The sequence below is a fragment of the Suncus etruscus genome, chromosome 15 (genome assembly GCF_024139225.1).
Source record: "Suncus etruscus isolate mSunEtr1 chromosome 15, mSunEtr1.pri.cur, whole genome shotgun sequence".
Taxonomy (NCBI): domain Eukaryota; kingdom Metazoa; phylum Chordata; class Mammalia; order Eulipotyphla; family Soricidae; genus Suncus; species Suncus etruscus.
The window spans coordinates 87,342,857-87,361,705 of NC_064862.1; the positions used below are offsets into that span (position 1 = coordinate 87,342,857).

Here is an 18,849-nt window from a genome sequence, read left to right on the forward strand (position 1 = left end):
GTGGGAGAGTCCCCTCACCCCTGCCCCCACTTATAGCCCTCGGGGAATGCAGGTGCTGCTCTTTCTTGGGGAGCAGTGAGGAAGCCATTGGAGGCTTGGGGGATGGCTCATGGAGAAGGGGCCCCAGCCCAGCACTGCCAACCCCTCCCTCTGTCAGAATCAAGAAGAAACAAACCCCTTTTGTGTCCCCCCAAACCCTCAGTGATGCAAACAAATGCATGCAGGAGCCAAATGCCCCCGAACTTCAATTCAGGCCTATTTTTCTATGAGAGACAGTCCCACACCCCACATCTGAGCCCCCAGCATCCGCCCTCCCTCCCACACCACGATCCATTTTGCACTTTATCATTGAAATTCCGAGTTTAGGATCAATGGGGGAAGTTCTTCCCATATCTTGAAGGGGAGCCCCATTTAAAGGCCACTGAGGTGGGAATGAATGTTAGGAGGACCCGCCCTCAGACTTCTGTGACCCCCCCCCACCTTACCCCTGTGTGTGTTCTTTCGAAGGAAAAGATCAAAAGAAATACATTTTCTAAGCTCTTGGCTTCTGGTATTGACTGAAGAGTAGGGTGGTGAGTGTGGGAGCCCCTCACTGAGTGAGTTTCTACCCCCAGCCTCAGTTTCCCCCTCTGTTAAGGGGGGAGGAGGGAAACATCACAACTTTGAGCCAGGCTCATTTTTTCCCCACTGTCTGTCTTCACGATGTCCCTGAGTCTCCCAGTCATTTCCACAGACAGGTGGACAGTCAGACACCAAACAAGCCAGAGAGGGTTCAGGAACTGGATGAAAAGGCTGAGGGCTTCAGCCTGGGAAAGGCCCCAGGTTTGATCCCCAATACCTCCTCCATCCCTCCTCAGCACCAGATTACCAAACCTGGAGTAGCCCCTGAGCATCTCAGGCTAGAGCTTAAAAAAGAAAAAGGCTGAGGCCGGAGAGATAGCATGGAGGTGAGGCATTTGCCTCACATGCAGAAGGTTGGTGGTTCGAATCCCAGCATCCCATATGGTCCCCTGAGCCTGCCAGGAGTGATTTCTGAGTGTAGAGCCAGGAGTAACCCCTGAGTGCTGCCGGGTGTGACCCCAAAACAAGAAAACAAACAAAAAGGGAAAAAAAAAAAGGCTGGAGAGACAGCACGGAGGTAGGGCGTTTGCTTTGCATGCAGGACAGTGGTTCAAATCCTGGCATCCATATGGTCCCCTGAGCCTAAGCACTGCCAGGTGTGACTGACCCAAACATAAAGGGGGCCGGAGAGATAGCACAGGGGTAGGACGGACAGTGGCTCGGATCCTGGCACCCCATATGGTCCCCCGGGCCTGCCAGGAGCAGTTTCTGAGCACAGAGTTGGGAGTAAACTCTGAGCACTGCCAGGTGTGGCCCAAAAAACAAACGAACGTTCAACTGAACCATGGAAATGCCAAAAACAAACCAAGACACACAAGCGCGCGAAAAAAGGGCCCATTGATAACATCATTGAGCAATGGGTCAATATAAAAGAGAGAAGCAGTCTAAGAAACACCACCAGGGAGACTTTAATTTTGATTTTGCTGGTTATCAAACTCGGGGCCTCAAACCTACCCAGTACGGGGCTTGAGCCCTGCGTCACGGAGTTTAAAATTTAAACAAGAGGTCAAAGAAGGCCTCGTGGAGAAAGCGGCGTCTGAATAGAATAGATTAAAGACATTGCAGGGTGGAGCCGTGGAGAGGTGGGTGTGAAAGGAGGGGTACTCCAGCTGGAGAACCTGGCTTGTGCAAAGGTCCTGGGGCAGGTGAGAGAAGCACAGAAGAGGCTAGGGCGGAAGGGGAAAGGGACACTGGGGAGGAGGAGAAAGAGGAGGAAGGGAGCCCATGTGGACCCGACCATGCGGACAGAGGGAGAACTTTGCACTTTGTTCGGAGGGAAGGTGGGCACCATGGGGCGGGCCCTGACTCAGAGGTCAGCGCGCCCCCTGGTGGCCGCCGCAGGGAGAGCAGACGGTAGTGGATGAGGCCCAGATTCCAGGGTTCAGGAGTTGGGGGGATTGGGGTCTCCCAGTCAGAGACCGGGATGCGTTAAACAGCAGCTTGAGGGGAGGTAGAGAATTAGCCCTACACACTGCTAACTCGGGTTCGATCCCCAGCATCCCATCTGGTCGCCTGAGCCTGCCAGGAGCAATTTCTGAGCCCAGAGCCAGGTGCAGTCCAAAACACCCCCCCAAAAAAGTTGTTTTTGAGATCTTCAAATAAAACGACAAAATATCAGACTTCTGGTTTTCTGCTGGGGAAACTGGCATTCAGAGGGGTCAAATTGGGGACCCCAAGTTAAGAAGTATCACAGGCAGGGTTGGAGAATTGAGAGTAAGCGGCTACTGTTGCAGAGGGGCTGACCCAGGTTCTATCTCTGGCATCCCCTAGTGTCCCCAAGTCCTGCTACCTTGTTTCCCTGAAAATAAGACAGTATCTTTTTTCTTTTCTTTTTTTGGCCACATCCGGTGAGGCTTAGGGTTTCTCCTGGCTATGCACTCAGAAATCGCTCCTGGCTTAGGGGACCATATGGGACGCTGGGGGATCAAACCGCAGTCAGTCCTGGATCAGCCGCGTGCAAGGCAAACGCCCTACTGCTGCGCCATCGCTTGGCCCCTAAAAATAAGGCAGTATCTGATATTAAATTTTGCTCCCAAAGATGCGTTAGGGGCCCGGAGAGATAGCACAGCGGCGTTTGCCTTGCAAGCAGCCGATCCAGGACCAAAGGTGGTTGGTTCGAATCTCGGTGTCCCATATGGTCCCCCGTGCCTGCCAGGAGCTATTTCTGAGCAGACAGCCAGGAGTAACCCCTGAGCACCGCCGGGTGTGGCCCAGAAAAAAAAAAAAAAAAAAAGACACGTTAGGTCTTATTTTCAGGGGATGTCTTATATTTCCATTTATTACACATTTATTGTTAAGTGAAAATAAAGGAAATTTATTACCTTTATACGGTATGGTAGTACAGTAGTTGTCAACACAATCCAGAAAAACTGTGAATCCTACAGATGACAGTCGGAGCAGCCTTAGAAACCAGTTTATGGTAAATTAATTTTCATTCCGAGACAGAGCCTAGGGGGGCCTTATTTTTGAGGGGGGATACCTTATATGTTACCCAGAAGGAAACCTGTAAGTAGGTCCTATTTTCAGGAAAACATGATAGGAGTGACCCCTAAACACAATGCCAGGAATAAACCCTGAGCATCACCTGGTATGGCCCCCCAAATAAAAACAAAACAACAGGGCCCGGAGAGATAACACAGTGGTGTTTGCCTTGCAAGCAGCCGATCCAGGACAAAAGGTGGTTGGTTCGAATCCCGGTGTCCCATATGGTCCCCGGTGCCTGCCAGGAGCTATTTCTGAGCAGACAGCCAGGAGTAACCCCTGAGCAATGCCGGGTGTGGCCCAAAAACCAAAACAAACAAACAAACAAAAACAAAACAACAAAAAAGGAATGACCAGGGGCAGGATTTAAACCCAGGTGGGATTTTTTTTGTTTTGTTTTGTTTCGTTTTTGGCTTTTTTGGGTCACACCCAGTGGTGCTCAGGGGTTCCTCCTGGCTCTGCGCTCAGAAATTGTTCCTGGCTGACTCGGGGGACCATATGGGATGTCAGGAATTGAACCACCTTCTCCTGGGTTGGCCACGTGCAAATGCCCTACCGCTGTGCTTTCTCTCCAGCCCCTAAACACATGTTCTTTTTTTTTTGGTTTTTGGGTTTTGGTTTTTGGGACACACCCAGCAGCGCTCAGGGGTTCCTCCTGGCTCTGCTCAGAAATCTCTCCTGGCAGGCTCGCGGGACCACATGGGATGCTGGGATTCCAACCACTGTCCTTCTGCATGCAAGGCAAATGCCCTACCTCCTTGCTATCTCTCCAGCCCCTAAGCCCATGTTCTTTTCTCCAGCCCTCTAGCCTGATAAAATGGGGACTCCCCCGCCCCTCTCCTCCTCACTGTCATTTTCTGCTTCTTAAACCTTTTTCTTTACTTTTGCTTTTTTTTTTTTTTTGGGGGGGGGTCACATCCAGCAGTGCTCAAGGCTTAGGAATCACTCTGATCAGGATTCACTCCTGGGGCTGGAGTGATAGCACAGCAGTAGCGTGTTTGCCTTGCTTGCAGCCAACCCAGGACTGACCAGAGTTTGATCCCCAGCATCCCATATGGTCCCCCAAACATGCCAGGAACAATTTCTGAGTGCAGAGCCAGGAGTAACCCGTGAGCACCACTGGGTATGGCCCAATCCCCCCAAAAAATAAATCATTCCTGACAGTGCTCAGGGGATCCAATGGGGTGCTGGGGATCGAACCCAGGTTGGCCATATGCAAGGCAAGAGCCCTTCTCACTGCTGTCCATTCGTTCCAGCCCCCTTCGCTGCTTTTTTTTTTTTTTTTGGTTTTTGGGTCACACCCGGCAGTGCTCAGGGGTTACTCCTGGCTCTATGCTCAGAAATCGCTCCTGGCAGGCACGATGGACCATATGGGACACCGGGATTTGAACCACGAACCTTCTGCATGAAAGGCAAACGCCTTACCTCCATGCTATCTCTCCGGCCCCCCCTTCGCTGCTTTTTCTTGTCCTTTTTTTATATTTTGAGGGGGCTATACCCATTAGTGCTCAGGGGTTACTCCTGGCTCTGCACTCAGGAATCACTCCTGGCAGGTTTGGGGGATCGTATGGATGCCAGGAATCGAACCCAGGTTGGTCCTGGGTCAGCTGCATGCAAGGCAAAATGCTCTCTTTGCTGTGCTATTGCTCCAGCCACTTTTCTTCTTGTGTCTTTTCTTCTCTTTTCCTTCTCTGTCCCCTGTTCTTTGTTTCTCCCTCTCCTCCCTTCCTCCAGACCACCCCCCCAATTCTCCTTCCCAACCAGCCTCCCATTCCCATGACAACGAAACTCCATATCAGGTCTCTGTTGTACTTGAACAAACGGCCACATACTTAGTGGATGGAGTCACAGAAAAACAGCGCCCGGGAGAGGGTACGAGGGACTGGAACACAGCTCAACATGCAAAAGCCAGGGGTCACTCCTGGCACCCCTTAGTCCCCACTTGCCAAGTAATGAGCTGGGCAGCATAAATCCTGCCAGGTGTGACTGCCAAAAATAATAATAATCATACAGAGCCAGGGGCCAGAGTGATAGCACAACAGGGAGGACATTTGCTTTGAACGCAAGTGACCCTGGTTCAATCCCCGACATTCCATTGGTATCTTGGAGCCTGCTGGGAGTGATCCCTGAGTGCAGAGCCAGGAGTGATCCCTAAGCACCACTGGGTGTGGCCCCACAAAAAACTAGAGCTGAAGAGATTTAATAGGGTTGATACTGGCCCTAAATATGGCCAACCCAGGTTTGAGCCCCAGCACTGCAGGGGGTCCCCTGCTCAGGAATTATCTGTGAGTACAGAGCCAGAGGATGTCCTAAGAACTGCCAGGTGTAGCCCCTAAAATTTATTTATTTATTTATCTTTACTTTTGGTCTTTGGCCATTCCCAGCGATGTTCAAGGGCTGACTCCTGGCTCTGGCTCTGTGAGCAGGGTCCACTTCTGGCTGGGCTTGGGGACCCTGTGGGGTTCTAAGATCGAGCCTTGGTCTGCCACATGCAAAGCAAGGGCAATCCCTGCTGTACTATCACTCTGGCCTCCCCTCATTTTTTTTTTTTTTTTTTGGTTTTTATTTTTGGGTCACACCCAGCAGTGCTCAGGGGTTACTCCTGGCTCTATGCTCAGAAATGGCACCTGGCAGGCTCAGGGGGCCATATGGGATGCCGGGCTTCAAACCATCGTCCTTCTGCATGCAAGGCAAACACTCTACCTCCATGCTATCTCTCCAGCCCCCATTTTTTTTTTAAAGAAGAGTGAGCTGGATTGTGGACATTTCAGGGTGTTCACTGGGAAACTGAATCCCTGCTCACTGAGGACGCAAGGATCTCTTTAGTCTCTCCATCCCCTCCTTCCTAGGCCTTGCTTGGTAAAGAGGTGCCAGAGGGTTCTCCTGGCCCTCGGTAGCTGTGGGGGCCCCACTGATGAGGCTGAGGCACGTGACTTCCACAACCAGCACCCCTGCCACCACCCCTTCCGGACCCCGGGCTGCACCCACGTGTACAATTTGGACACGAGAGAGAATGAGCTGTGATTTGTCCCTGTTCAGCAGGCGAGTTTCGGGCCCCCAGTATCTATATGTTTAATGTTTGGGATCATGCCCAGGTATTCTTTGGGGATCCTCTGAGGTTCTGAGGACCCTGAGGTGCCAGGCATGGACATGGGGCCTTTTGTGGGTGTTCCTGAGCTTCTACCTCTCCAGCAGCATCCTGGCTTTCTGGCTGACCCGAGACCACACAAGCCTGGCATGGCCTGTGGCTGGACATTCCTAAGTGCTGGTGACTTCAGCTGGTCTTTTGGGTTCTTCTTTACTTTAGGGGGTTACACCCGACAGTCTTTTTTTTTTTTTTGGTTTTTGGTTTTTGGGCCACACCCGGCGGTGCTCAGGGGTTACTCCTGGCTGTCTGCTCAGAAATAGCTCCTGGCAGGCACGGGGGACCATATGGGACACCAGGATTCGAACCAACCACCTTTGGTCCTGGATTGGCTGCTTGCAAGGCAAACGCCGCTGTGCTATCTCTCCGGGCCCACACCCGACAGTCTTGAGGGGCTACTCTTGGCCTGGAGGTCAGGGCTGATCAAATGAAAATATCCAAATGCAACGATTGATGCACCTCCAAAGCTCTCCACTTTATTGATTTATTTTTAATCCTTTTGTTTGTTTGTTTTTAGGCCACTCAGGGTGTTCAGGAACCACGCCTGGCAGTGTTCTGGGAACCCTATGGCATGCTGGAGTTCAAACCCGCATCCAGCCGCACTGTACAATCACTCCAGTCCCCAAACCTCAACTCCCTGCTGCTTTTCCAGTCCCAGCCCACCTCCCCTTACATGTCCAACTTCACCCAGCTGTACCCCATTATCTCTGACTCCAGCACTGAGCCAACTGTGTCTCTGCAGATCCTGTGGAGGGCGTGAACCCCACCATGCTGGGTGTCTTCCAGCGGATCCTGACCCAGCAGGGCTGGCCAAGCTTGTACTGAGGCATGGCTCCCATCGTGCTGAAGGAGGTGCCAGCCAGGCGAATCAGCTGTGTGGTGATACGAGGCATGAAGAAGACCCTGGCTGTCCAGACAAGACACTAAGTGACATAATCTGAGCAGAAAAAGACCAGCTGGACCCCATATTCCTTAGCCCCAAACATTCCTCCAGGCTCTGGGTCCTCAGGAGGCAGATTTAATCAGAAGATACTGGGGGGGCTTTGCATCAGAAGAGGTCCCCAGAGTCTGCTGGGGGCAATTTCTGAGCACAGAACCAGGAGTAACTCTGAGCACTGCTGTGTGACCCAAAATCAAGAACAAAAACAAAAAAAAGATCCCTGGGGTCCCCTCCTTGGGGCCTGATTGGACGCCTCTCCTGATTAGGTCTGTCCTAGCCCCAAGGGCAAAGCAGTGATGAAGGAATTGAGCAGGAAGAGAAGATTTCTCCTCCAACACATGCTTGGGATAACTGGGTGCAGGATGGAGGCTGGGTTCCTGGGATTTGGCGGGTGGGGGCACAGCTGGCTGCACTAAGAGACTTGGGGACCCTACTGGGTGCTGGGGATTGAACCTGCTGCATGCAAGGCAAAGCATGCACCCTGCAGTCCCACTACTCTGGCTTCTGAGATTCCTAAGTGGGACCTGGATACACCGAACCCCTTTATCTTGAACGGCAACAGGAACTTGAGATGGTGTCTCTGTCCCAGAGTGCAAATCGAGGGTCAGAGTGTTAAAGAACACATTCTAGACGAAAACTAAGGGCCCTTGAGGGCCAGAGCAATAGGACAGAGGGGATAAGCGCTTGTCTTGCACAAGACCCACCCAGATTCTATTACCCCTCCCTGCCCCTAGACAACCCAGGAATGATACCTGAGTGCAGAGCTAGGCCAGATGTGGCCCCAAAGAAAACAAAATGAAAATCACAGAAAAGTTGATCCCTTAGCCAGGGGAGCTCGTTTCTTGGGTCAAGGAGAGAAAATGGATGGATGGAGTGTCTAGATTGTGGGTGGAAGAAGAAGACATCATTGGAGCATCCTTTAGGAAACTCCAGCTCTGGGGCCAACCTCCCTTCCCAGCATCCTCTGGCTCTCCCAGGCCTCAAGCAGGCCACGTGCCCGGCGGCCTCCGCAGCCGAACCAGACGTCAACCCTGAATCTGGCCCCGCCCACTCCGGCTGCCATTCACGCCCCTCCCGCCAATCCACTTTCGACGAGGACCGCTCGGCCCCGCCCCAATGCAGCGGTGCTTCCCATTGGCTCCCACCAAAACCGGGCGCCAGCGTTTCCTCCACGGCCATTCGCCGGGAGCCACGTCAGTCACCGTACGCCCGCCCCCGCCGCTCAGCCATTGGCCGACGACCAGAACGGGAAAAGGATGATGGTTAACGGGGCAAGCCAGTCCCACCCGATGAGCGTCACAGCGCGAGCGCGTCAGCGCATAGGCCGAGCCCGCTGCCAATCTTCCTAAGCACCGCCTCCCGCGCGTCCTCATTGGCTGTCGCGCCCGACACGCCCAGCCCCGTTCAAAAGAGGGCGGAGAAGGGAGCCTTTAAGTCAGGCCTTCCCCTTCCCGTTCGCTGCACTCTCTCGAGTACCCCAGCCGGTGCCGAAGCCGCCTTGGCGGGCACGCGGTTCTGGAGCTCGACCTGGGCTTCACCGGGGGAGGGGGTGTTGAAGAGCCAGCCTCCCACGCTCTGGCGCCGGCCGGCTCCGCCCCGCCCACCGCCGGCCGCCATTGCCTCCCGGAGCCGTCCATCACGCGCGCGCTCCCGCCCCGCCCCTTCCGGCGCTCGCCCCCGATTGGCCGGCCGGCCGGCCGTCGCTCGCTATTGGCTGGCCGGGCGCGGCGGCCGCCCGCCTATTGGCCGCGCGGCGCTGTCCGTCGGCGAGGGGGCGGGCCTCGCCCCCCGCCCGCGTCGCCTTCCCAGAGTGCCCCGCGGCGTGCGGAGCGAGCGAGGCCTTGTTCCCGCGTTGAGCCGCCGCCGCCGCCTCGAGCCGCAGCTCCGCGCCAGGCCCGGCCCAGCCGCGCCATGTCCGACTACAGCACGGGGGGGCCGCCGTCCGGGCCGCCGCCGCCCGCCGGCGGGGGTGGCGGATCGGGGGGGCGCCGGGGGAGGGCCGCCGTCGGGCCCGCCGGGCGCCGCGGACAGGGGCGGCGGGGGTCCCGGGGGCGGCCCCGGCGCCGGGGGCTCGTCCGGGGGCCCCTCGCAGCCTCCCGGCGGGGGCGGCCCCGGGATCCGCAAGGACGCCTTCGCCGACGCCGTGCAGCGGGCCCGCCAGGTAGGAGGCCGCGGCGGGCGGGCGGCGCGCAGGGGAGGGGGCGCGCGCACGCGGGGGGAGGGTCGGTCACGTGCGCGCGCCGAGGGAGGGGGCGCGGGGGTCACGTGGGCGGGGCGAACCCCCTCTTGGCCTCCGATGGCGCTGCGAGTGTGCCGAGGGGAGGGGGCGCTTCGGGGGGGGCCCCCAGCCTGGGCCTCCACCGCCCCAGCATGGCAGATCCTAGCTTGGTGGGGGGTCCCCTACGCCCCCTTTCTGACCCCCACCCTCGGAGGGAAATTACTTGTTCCCCCAAGCTCGGAGGAGAGTATCAAGATGGGGGGGCCCTTCTGATTGCTTCTTGGGGGGGCTGGTGTGTGTATGTATCTGTGTCTGTCCCCCCTCCCCAAATAACTCAGTGTTTGGAGGCGTGATGACCACACGGAAGGTATTGTGATTGGGGTTCCCCCCCCCATGTACACGGACACACACACAGCGCTCCTTTCCTGACCGACCCCCGCTGGAGGATGTGGCTGCACTTTTGGGGATCCCAGTGGGCCCCTCTCCGGGGCTTGGATCTGTGGGCTTGCCCCCCCCCCCATTGGGCGCGACCGTTCGCCAACTCTTCTGTTTGGGAGATACCCCGTGGACAGGCTCTATCTGGGCCCCCCCCCCCCAGAGGAGCAGGTGTTATGAAGGGAGGGTTGGAGAGCTGCACCCGGCCCAACTTTGCCAGCTTGGGAGTGCTTGGAAAGGATGTATCTGGGATGTGGACCCCCTAGGGGGGTCTTAGGTATGGCCAGAGTTTTGAGCGGCCTCAAAACTTGTGCTTGTCTGGAGTTGGTGCCCCTCTCTCATCCCCCGTGCCCAGAATCAGGGTACTGGGCACTTTTGGGGAGGCTGTGCTGCCTACAACCTCCTTACTGTGGCTACACATGAGGAGGGAGCGGGCTGACTCAAGGATACACCCAACTTTTTTTTTTTTTTTTTTTTTTTTTTAATTTTCTCACACCCCATCTCTAAGTCGGGGATTTGTTCCAAAACTGGGGGCCCGGGTTCTCCCTGCCCTGTGCGCCTTTCCCCTGTGTGGGCCCAGGGCTTCTGCAAGTGCTGGGATTGACCCTGTGCTCCCACCTTTCCAGATCGCAGCCAAAATCGGAGGCGATGCCGCCAGCACCGTCAACAACAGCAGCCCTGATTTCGGGTTCGGGGGTCAGAAGAGGCAGTTAGAAGACGGAGGTAACCCCCCTCTCTGGAATGAGGGTGGGGGCTCCTGTGCTGTTGGTGGGAGTGTTGGGAGCTTCTGTTCCCCCAGCTTGTCAGGTTCGGAGTGAAAAGGAGGGAGGAGTGGAGGGGCTGCTCTCTGCTTGTGGGTGTCTGGCACTACTTTCCCCTTCTGGCCGCTGCTGTGGCATGCGGGCCTCCCTGGAAGCTGCCCTGCATCCCCTCACCCCCGTCAGCACCTGTTAACCACAAGAAGTCCCCAGTGTGACCGGCTGGGGGTGCTCCATAGTTTCCTCCTGGGTGTGCCACCACTGTCCCCCTTCCTTGGAAGAGCTTTCTTGCTCTGCAGTGGGGGACTGACCCTGTCCCTGTCTCCCGCAGACCAACCTGAGAGCAAGAAGTTGGCCTCCCAGGGAGACAGTAAGTCCTTTGGGTGAGGTGGCAGCCTGGGGTAGGGGGGGCCCATTCCCGTGTTTTCAGACACCAGGTACACCCCCCCTTATGGGGAGTCCTAGAAACCCTGGAATCGGAGCAGACCTGGGGTGCATGGCAAGTCCACTCTGCAAACTGGCAGCTCAGGCCTTGCTAGAAGGGGGCCTGGGGAGTTTGCCCTTACCCCAGAGAGGGCACCCCAGGGAGTGCAGGGGTGTCAGAGGGTCCCGACCCCATTTTCTTTGCGTTTCTTCGCAGCACTCAGCTCTCAGCTAGGACCCATCCATCCTCCCCCCAGGTAAGTCAAGACTTGGGGGTACCTAAGTTTCCCCTCCATCCTTTTCCTGGCTTTCCTTTACACCTTGGGGCGTTGAGGCAGCTGCTTTGGTTGCCCCATTCCTGAGTGCAGGGCCTTGGGGTGTGGCAAGTAGGCCTGGCCTGGGACTTGGGGCGGCTGTAGGAAGCATCTTTCTGTACCCACCTTTTCTGATAGGCCGCGAGTGTGGTTGAGTACAATAAACAACGGGGGGGGGGGGGGTTCGTGAGTTGAGAAGAACTTGGGCATCTCCCCCAGTGGCTCATCAGCTCCCAGGATTAGGGCTGGGGTCATATGGACCCGGAGCAGGCCATTTGTGTGTCCCCTGTGGGGAAACTGAGGCCCGGAAAGGGGAATGATGGAAGGCGCCGGTGGCAGGGTCTGTCCGGTTCTGCTCCCTGCTCAGTGCCCCACTGTCCCTCTATAGAACGTCAGTGACGGAGGAGTACCGCGTCCCAGACGGCATGGTGGGATTGAGTGAGTGGGGTCTCCGCGGGAGTCCCAGAAGTGTCCTGTGCCCTGTTCCCCCCCATGGGTGGGGTTGGGGGCGTGACCAGCCCAGGTCCAACCCCCTCCATCCATGCCCTCTTCTTCCCCCGCTTCTCCCTAGTCATTGGCCGAGGTGGCGAGCAGATCAACAAGATCCAGCAGGATTCAGGGTGCAAAGTGCAGATTTCTCCAGGTAGGTGCTGCCAGCATCCCTGGTTGTCTTGTGGGGAGTGGTTGCTATGGGTGCTGGGCCCAGGTTTGGGGCATCCTTGTACAAGGAACTTGGAGCCCCCCTCACTGTGGAGGGGCTGTCGGGGTTCTGCAGAAACCCTGAGCTGAGTCCCCCGCTCTCTTCCCAGACAGTGGTGGCCTTCCGGAGCGCAGCGTGTCTTTGACAGGGTCCCCCGAGTCTGTGCAGTAAGTCCCTCCTCTAATGCCTTTGGCCCCCAGGGACGTGGGTGGTTAGTCTCGTATCCCGACCAGTCTGCACCCCGTCCTCAGCTCACTTATGGGATGGGTTCCCCAGCCCCAGGACACCCCTTTTCTTCTCTCCAAACCCCCGCTGCCCTAAGCCCACCGAGAGTTTGGTTCACGGAGTGTCTGGACTCCATCCATGCCGTTCCCAGGAAAGCCAAGATGATGCTGGATGACATTGTGTCTCGGGGGCGCGGGGGCCCCCCTGGACAGTTCCACGACAATGCCAACGGGGGCCAGAATGGCACGGTGCAGGAGATCATGATCCCTGCAGGCAAGGCCGGCCTGGTCATCGGCAAGGGCGGGGAGACCATCAAGCAGCTGCAGGTAGGGACACACACACCCCCAAGCCCTGTTTTTGCAACGCCCTCACTCCCTCGCTTCTTGGAACAGCCAGGGCTCTCCATTGACAACCTGCTGTTGGACTCCTCCAAGTGAGGCACTTGGGGTGTGTCACCTCCTCCCAAGCCTTTGGGTGCTCTGTCCCTTCACCCACTCTTCCCCTTGGTACAGGAACGTGCTGGCGTGAAGATGATCCTGATTCAGGATGGGTCCCAGAATACCAATGTGGACAAGCCGCTGAGGATCATCGGGGACCCCTACAAAGTGCAGGTGGGTGGCCCAGGGTGCCAGGGTGGTATGCTGGCCTGTCTACATGGCTGGGAGCCTGGGGTGCTGTTAGGGGGAGGGGAGGAGCCCCTGTTGACCCGGCCTCTTGTTCACAGCAAGCCTGCGAGATGGTCATGGACATTCTCCGAGAGCGCGACCAGGCCGGCTTCGGGGACCGGAATGAGTACGGCTCCCGGATCGGCGGCGGCATCGATGTGAGTGTGCGGGGAGCAGAATGGGGTGAGGCAGGGTAGTGCAGAGGGGGCCCTGCTGACCCTCCATTCACCCCTCAGGTGCCCGTACCACGGCATTCTGTGGGAGTGGTCATCGGCCGGAGCGGGGAGATGATCAAGAAGATCCAGAACGACGCTGGCGTGCGGATTCAGTTCAAGCAAGGTGGGGGCTCCCGCAGCACCCAGAGCCCTGAGCTCTGCCTGCTTCACCCGGCCCTTCTGACTGCAAGGGCTACCGCGTCTCTTAACCTCCCTCCCTGCTGCCCACAGACGATGGGACGGGCCCCGAAAAGATCGCACACATCATGGGGCCCCCGGACCGGTGTGAGCACGCAGCAAGGATCATCAATGACCTGCTTCAGAGCCTGCGGGTATGGGGGAGGGCACGGGCTGTTGGAGGGCCGGGGAGTGAGCAGTCTGGCTTCCCCAGCCTCACTTGCAGCTCTTCTGTTACAGAGTGGACCCCCGGGCCCTCCTGGGGGTCCTGGCATGCCCCCGGGGGGCCGGGGCCGAGGCCGGGGCCAGGGCAGCTGGGGACCCCCTGGCGCTGAGATGACCTTCTCCATCCCCACCCACAAGTGCGGGCTAGTCATCGGCAGGGGTGAGTATTGCCCAGCCTGACCACTGCGGGCCTCCCCACCCACCGTCACCCCCCCCACCCCGCCCGCCATCACCCCCTCTCTGGCCCACAGGTGGTGAGAACGTGAAAGCCATCAACCAGCAGACGGGGGCCTTTGTGGAGATCTCCCGGCAGCTGCCGCCCAACGGGGACCCCAACTTCAAACTCTTCGTCATCCGGGGCTCACCCCAGCAGATCGACCATGCCAAGCAACTCATTGAGGAGAAGATCGAGGTACGGTGTGGCCAGCTAGAGTGGGGTGGGGTGAGTGTCGCCACCTGCATCCTTGGTTCTTACCCTCTGCCTTTCCCCAGGGTCCCCTCTGCCCTGTTGGACCAGGCCCGGGAGGACCCGGCCCTGCTGGCCCCATGGGGCCCTTCAACCCTGGGCCCTTCAACCAGGGGCCGCCAGGAGCCCCCCCACAGTGAGTACTCAAGTGCCCGAGGATCAGGCTGGATCCCCCCATAAGCTCTTTGTGCCCTTGGAAGGAGGTGCACACTTAACCAGCCTTTCCTTGGGGGAACTGGCTTAGGTTCCCTGGAGTGGAGTGTGGTTGTCTCAATCAATTCCATGAGTGACCTCCAAGTTCCTCCTGGAGTCAGCCCTGCTCACTCTCCCTTTCTCCTGTCCTACAGTGCCGGGGGTCCTCCCCCTCACCAGTACCCACCCCAGGGCTGGGGAAACACCTACCCCCAATGGCAGCCGCCAGCTCCTCACGACCCAAGTAAGGACAGCTGGGGAGAACCAGAGGGGCGGGGGGCGGGCCTCCACAGCGGCAGGCTGGGCCCTGTGCCTTGCTGCTGCCGCTCAGCTCTCCCTGACCCCTGCAGGCAAAGCTGCTGCTGCGGCCGCTGACCCCAATGCCGCCTGGGCCGCCTACTACTCCCACTACTACCAGCAACCCCCTGGCCCTGTGCCAGGCCCCGCGCCAGCCCCTGCTGCCCCCCCTGCCCAGGGTGAGCCCCCACAGCCGCCTCCCGCTGGCCAGTCGGACTACACGAAGGCCTGGGAAGAGTATTACAAAAAGATAGGTGAGCATTTGGGGTTCTGGAAGGCAGTGGGGGAGTGGTGGCCTCGGGAAGCACAGCTTGACCTGATGGCATCCCCGGTTCCCCACCCAGGTCAGCAGCCACAGCAGCCGGGCGCGCCCCCGCAGCAGGACTACACCAAGGCTTGGGAGGAGTACTACAAGAAGCAGGGTGAGCCACCAGGCCTGGGGGACTGGCCCCATTCTGCCCACGCCCCAGCCCACACTCACACTCTGCTCCCCCACAGCACAAGTGGCCACCGGAGGGGGTCCCGGCGCACCTCCAGGCTCACAGCCAGACTACAGCGCTGCCTGGGCTGAGTATTACCGGCAGCAGGCGGCCTACTACGGACAGAGCCCTGGGCCCGGCGGCCCCCAGCCCCCGCCCACGCCGCAGGGCCAGCAGCAGGCAAGTGGGAACTGCCACCCCCCGCCCCCGCCCTTCTCCTTCCAGCCCCCCGCCACCGTCCATCCTGCCTTAGTGGGGAGCGCTGGCAACCCCTTCCCCTGCGGGGTGTGCCCTTGATGCCTGCCTGCCCGGGAGCGCTGGGTGCAGAGGCGGAAGGAAGAGGCCGCGGGCACCACTGGCCCGCTGGACACCCCGTGTCTGGACTGGCGCGGACCCTCACTGAGGCAGGACTGTCAGACGGACTGGAAGAACCCCGGGGCGCCGCTCCGTGAAGCCAGCCGGCCCAGCCGCTTGTGCACTCAGAATCCAGCCTCTGGGACGAGAACGTCTAGTCTCCCCCCGCAGTACTCTTTTGGGTTTTGTTCTTTTGATCCCCTTCTTTTGAAGCCCACGATCTCGGCTCCTGTGCCCGGTGACTGTCGCGGGCCCCCAGCGGGGGGTCACCTCTGCTCCGGTGAGGCCGCGGGGAGCCTCGGGCACGCACGGGCCCACCCGCCCACCTCCGTGTCCTGCCCGCTCGCCCGCCAGCTGGCGTCTATGAAGTGGGCGTGACGGTCGTCACCACCTTCCAACCTACCTCACAGGGGTGTTGTGGGGACACCGTGATCCGAGCGACTGTTGATGGGACGCGCTGCGCTGAGCTGGGAGCCGCCCGCCTGCAGACCAAGGGCCCTTTCCTCACCCCTGAGCACTGCTCTCTCGCTCTCCTCTCTCTGTGTGGCCCCTGCTTCTTTCTCTTCCTCCTCCTCCTCCTCCTCCATCTAGGAACCAGCCTGCCTCAGCCGAGCTCCAGGAGCACTTGGCCTGCCCAGCAGCGCCCGGCGTCCCACGGGCTCCCCAGCCCGGCCCCCGCCCTGCCCAGAGTGACCCATTCTCTCTCCCTCTCTGCAGGCTCAATGAATCGAATGAATGTGAAAACTTCTTCATCTGTGAAAATCTTGATTATTGGTGGTTTTGGGTTGGTTTTTTTTAAGTTCTGTTCTCGGGGGCTTTCAAGGTGGGTGGGGGTTTTTCTTTTCTTCCCCTAATGGGTTTTTCTCCCCCTGTGGGTTTGGCTAACTAAGAGAGTCAAGGGCAGGGGCCAGGGCCGCCCCCACGCACCGCCATGGGTCCTGGGCCGCTGGCTCGCTCGTTCAGCGTTGCCTCACGTGCTTTACTTCTTCCTTTCCAAAATTGGGATCCTTCGTGTCGAGCCAGCCGTAGAAGATAGCGAGTCGAATCTCTGCCAAAAACTAAAAGTCAAAAAACGAGCAAAAGAAAACATGAATTTATATATATAAATATATATAAATACATATATATCCCTATACAGCCCCGGCCCGGCCCTGGCCTGAAACTGCCTCTTTCTAGGGAAAGTAATTCGTTTTCTCCTCCCAGCAACCTGGCCCTATCCCATGTTTTTAAAATAAACTTTTGCAAAGGAAAAAAAGAAAAAGTCACTCTTGGCTTTTTTTTTTCCTTTTTCTTTTTTTTTTTTTTTTTTTTTTTTAGTTAGAGTTGGAACATTCCTTGGACCAGGCGTGTAGATCATTGTGGGATACCCCACTCCTCCAGTCAGGCCCCCTGCCTCCTCTCCTCTTGCTTCCACCCTGCTCCTCCTGTCCCCGATCACCCCTTCCTCTGTCCCCCCATTTCCAGGACTGGTCTGTGTGGTTCATCTGTTCAGAGAGGATGTTGAAACTAAAAACAAACAGCAAAACAAACAAAACTTGTATGGCAGTTTTTACTTTTTATCGCTCGTTTTTAACTTCACAAATAAATGATAACAAAACCTCCCTGCGTCTACTTGGGTGATGTGTCTCTCCTTTTCTCTCCCCCCTCTCTCCCTCTCCCCATCCTGCCCGATAGTTTTGAAACAAATGTCTGTTCTTTAGATGTAACAGCCTGATACAATGGTGATTGGGAATTACAAGCTTTGTGTTGATTTTTTTTTTCCCAGTTTTTTTGGGCCTTTAAAAAAAAAAAACAGTTGAAAGAAAATGGTTCAGGCGCATTGTGCTTTCCAGACTTCCCTCCCATATTTTTTGGTTCAATAAAAGTGCTTTTTTGTCTAAAACTGGATGCTTGCTCTGCTTGTGTTTGTGGAAGAAGCCTGTAGCTGGGGCGGGCCCCCACAATTGTTCCCAAGGGTGTAGGCTCCCCCCATCCCTACTCTCCTTGGGGAACTAGGCTCTGAGCTGCAGAACAGCAGAAGGCCCCTGGGGTGAGGCCGGTCCCCATGACTGCAGGGCACAGTGTGAGGAGGCACTGCCTTGGCCTATGGCTCCCCCAAACCAGGGGAGTCCTGGCGAGCGCTCGCTCAGTACCAGCACTTAGAATCAAGTTACACCAAAGGTCTGGATGTCCAGGCTCTGGGAAGAGAGCCCTCTGTCATCTCCTCAGGACCCCTGCAACACCTCAACCCCATTGGGACTGTCCTGAGGGAAGGACCTCAGTGAAGCTAAAATTAAGGGTGAACAGAAGCCCAACCCCCCACTAGTATCTACCAGGTGTGGCCCAGAAATGAGACTAACCCACACCAGCTTCCCCCCTCAACTCAGGCCCCTCCCTGAACCTTGCTGCAGATTCTCAGACTCCCTAGCTCCTCCCTGTGCCCTGTGGGGTCCTGTTGAGCCCCTCACTTGAGGCTCCCAGTGATGGAACAGCACTGGATGAAGACCACTTCAGGGGCTGCTTCTGCTAAGATCTAGTGGAGAGGGGTTAAAGTTTGGGGCCTCAGTGGAGACCTGGGCCTTGTCTGCCCTTTCCTCCCTTGTGCAAGGTGTAAAAGGAGGTGCAAGTCCCGCAGGACCAAATGGGGTGTCCTGAGGACTCTGAATTCTTCCTCTGCTCCTAGGAGTTACAGGAGCCCAACAGACCCCAGAGGGAAACCACACCACAGCCCACAGTCTGGCCACAAGGAGGAGGGACTGGAATGATAGCACAGTGGGTAGGGTGTTTGCATGCTGCCCATCTCCATCATCCCATATGGTCCCCCGAGCCTGCCAAGAGCAATATCTGAGTGCAGAGCCAGGAGTAACGCCTGAGCACCGCTGAGTGTGGTTCAAAACATATATATATATATATATATTTATATTTATATTTATATTTATATTTATATATGTGAAGCAGATGGTAGGCGAGCACTGGCTGGCTGGTGCATGGCGTAAGGCAGCAGTGCAGGGTGGAAATTCTGTGGTTGTCCTGCTACCACACTCACTCCACCATGGTCCTCATGGAGCACTCGAACACAATGACAATGTTGGGGCCCAGCCTACCTGGGAACGCCCCCCTCCCAAGGCTTGTCAAGGGGACCTCAAGATCTCCAGTCCAGACCCACACACATGGGCCGTCCCCAAGACTAGGACTCTGAGATTCTCAAGCCAAGAGGGCAGAACCTTTGTACAATGGAAAAGGCATTTGCTTTGCAGGTGGCTACCCCGAGTTCGAGCTCCCGCATTCCATATGGTCCCCCAAGCCTCCCAGGAGTGATTTCTTTTTTTTTTTTTTTTTTTTTTTTGGTTTTTGGGCCACACCCGGTAACGCTCAGGGGTTACTCCTGGCTATGCGCTCAGAAGTCGCTCCTGGCTTGGGGGACCATATGGGACGCCGGGGGATCGAACCGCGGTCCGTCTCCTAGGCTAGCGCAGGTAAGGCAGGCACCTTACCTCCAGCGCCACCGCCCGGCCCCCCAGGAGTGATTTCTGAGCACAG

At 57.3% G+C, this 18,849-nt stretch overlaps 1 protein-coding gene across 1 annotated transcript; it reads left to right on the forward strand.

Annotated features, from left to right (window-relative positions):
* The first annotated feature begins 9,087 nt into the window (after positions 1-9,087).
* Positions 9,088-16,078, forward strand: KHSRP (KH-type splicing regulatory protein). The gene is given in 20 exon segments (XM_049789421.1): positions 9,088-9,167; positions 9,169-9,348; positions 10,467-10,563; positions 10,930-10,968; positions 11,239-11,278; positions 11,724-11,773; positions 11,907-11,978; positions 12,145-12,202; positions 12,412-12,586; positions 12,773-12,871; positions 12,985-13,083; positions 13,162-13,264; positions 13,372-13,472; positions 13,558-13,702; positions 13,794-13,954; positions 14,035-14,144; positions 14,356-14,444; positions 14,551-14,751; positions 14,842-14,919; positions 14,996-16,078. Coding segments are annotated over 20 exon segments (2,244 nt in total). The 5' UTR covers positions 9,088-9,098; the 3' UTR covers positions 15,274-16,078.
* Positions 16,079-18,849: the final 2,771 nt, after the last annotated feature.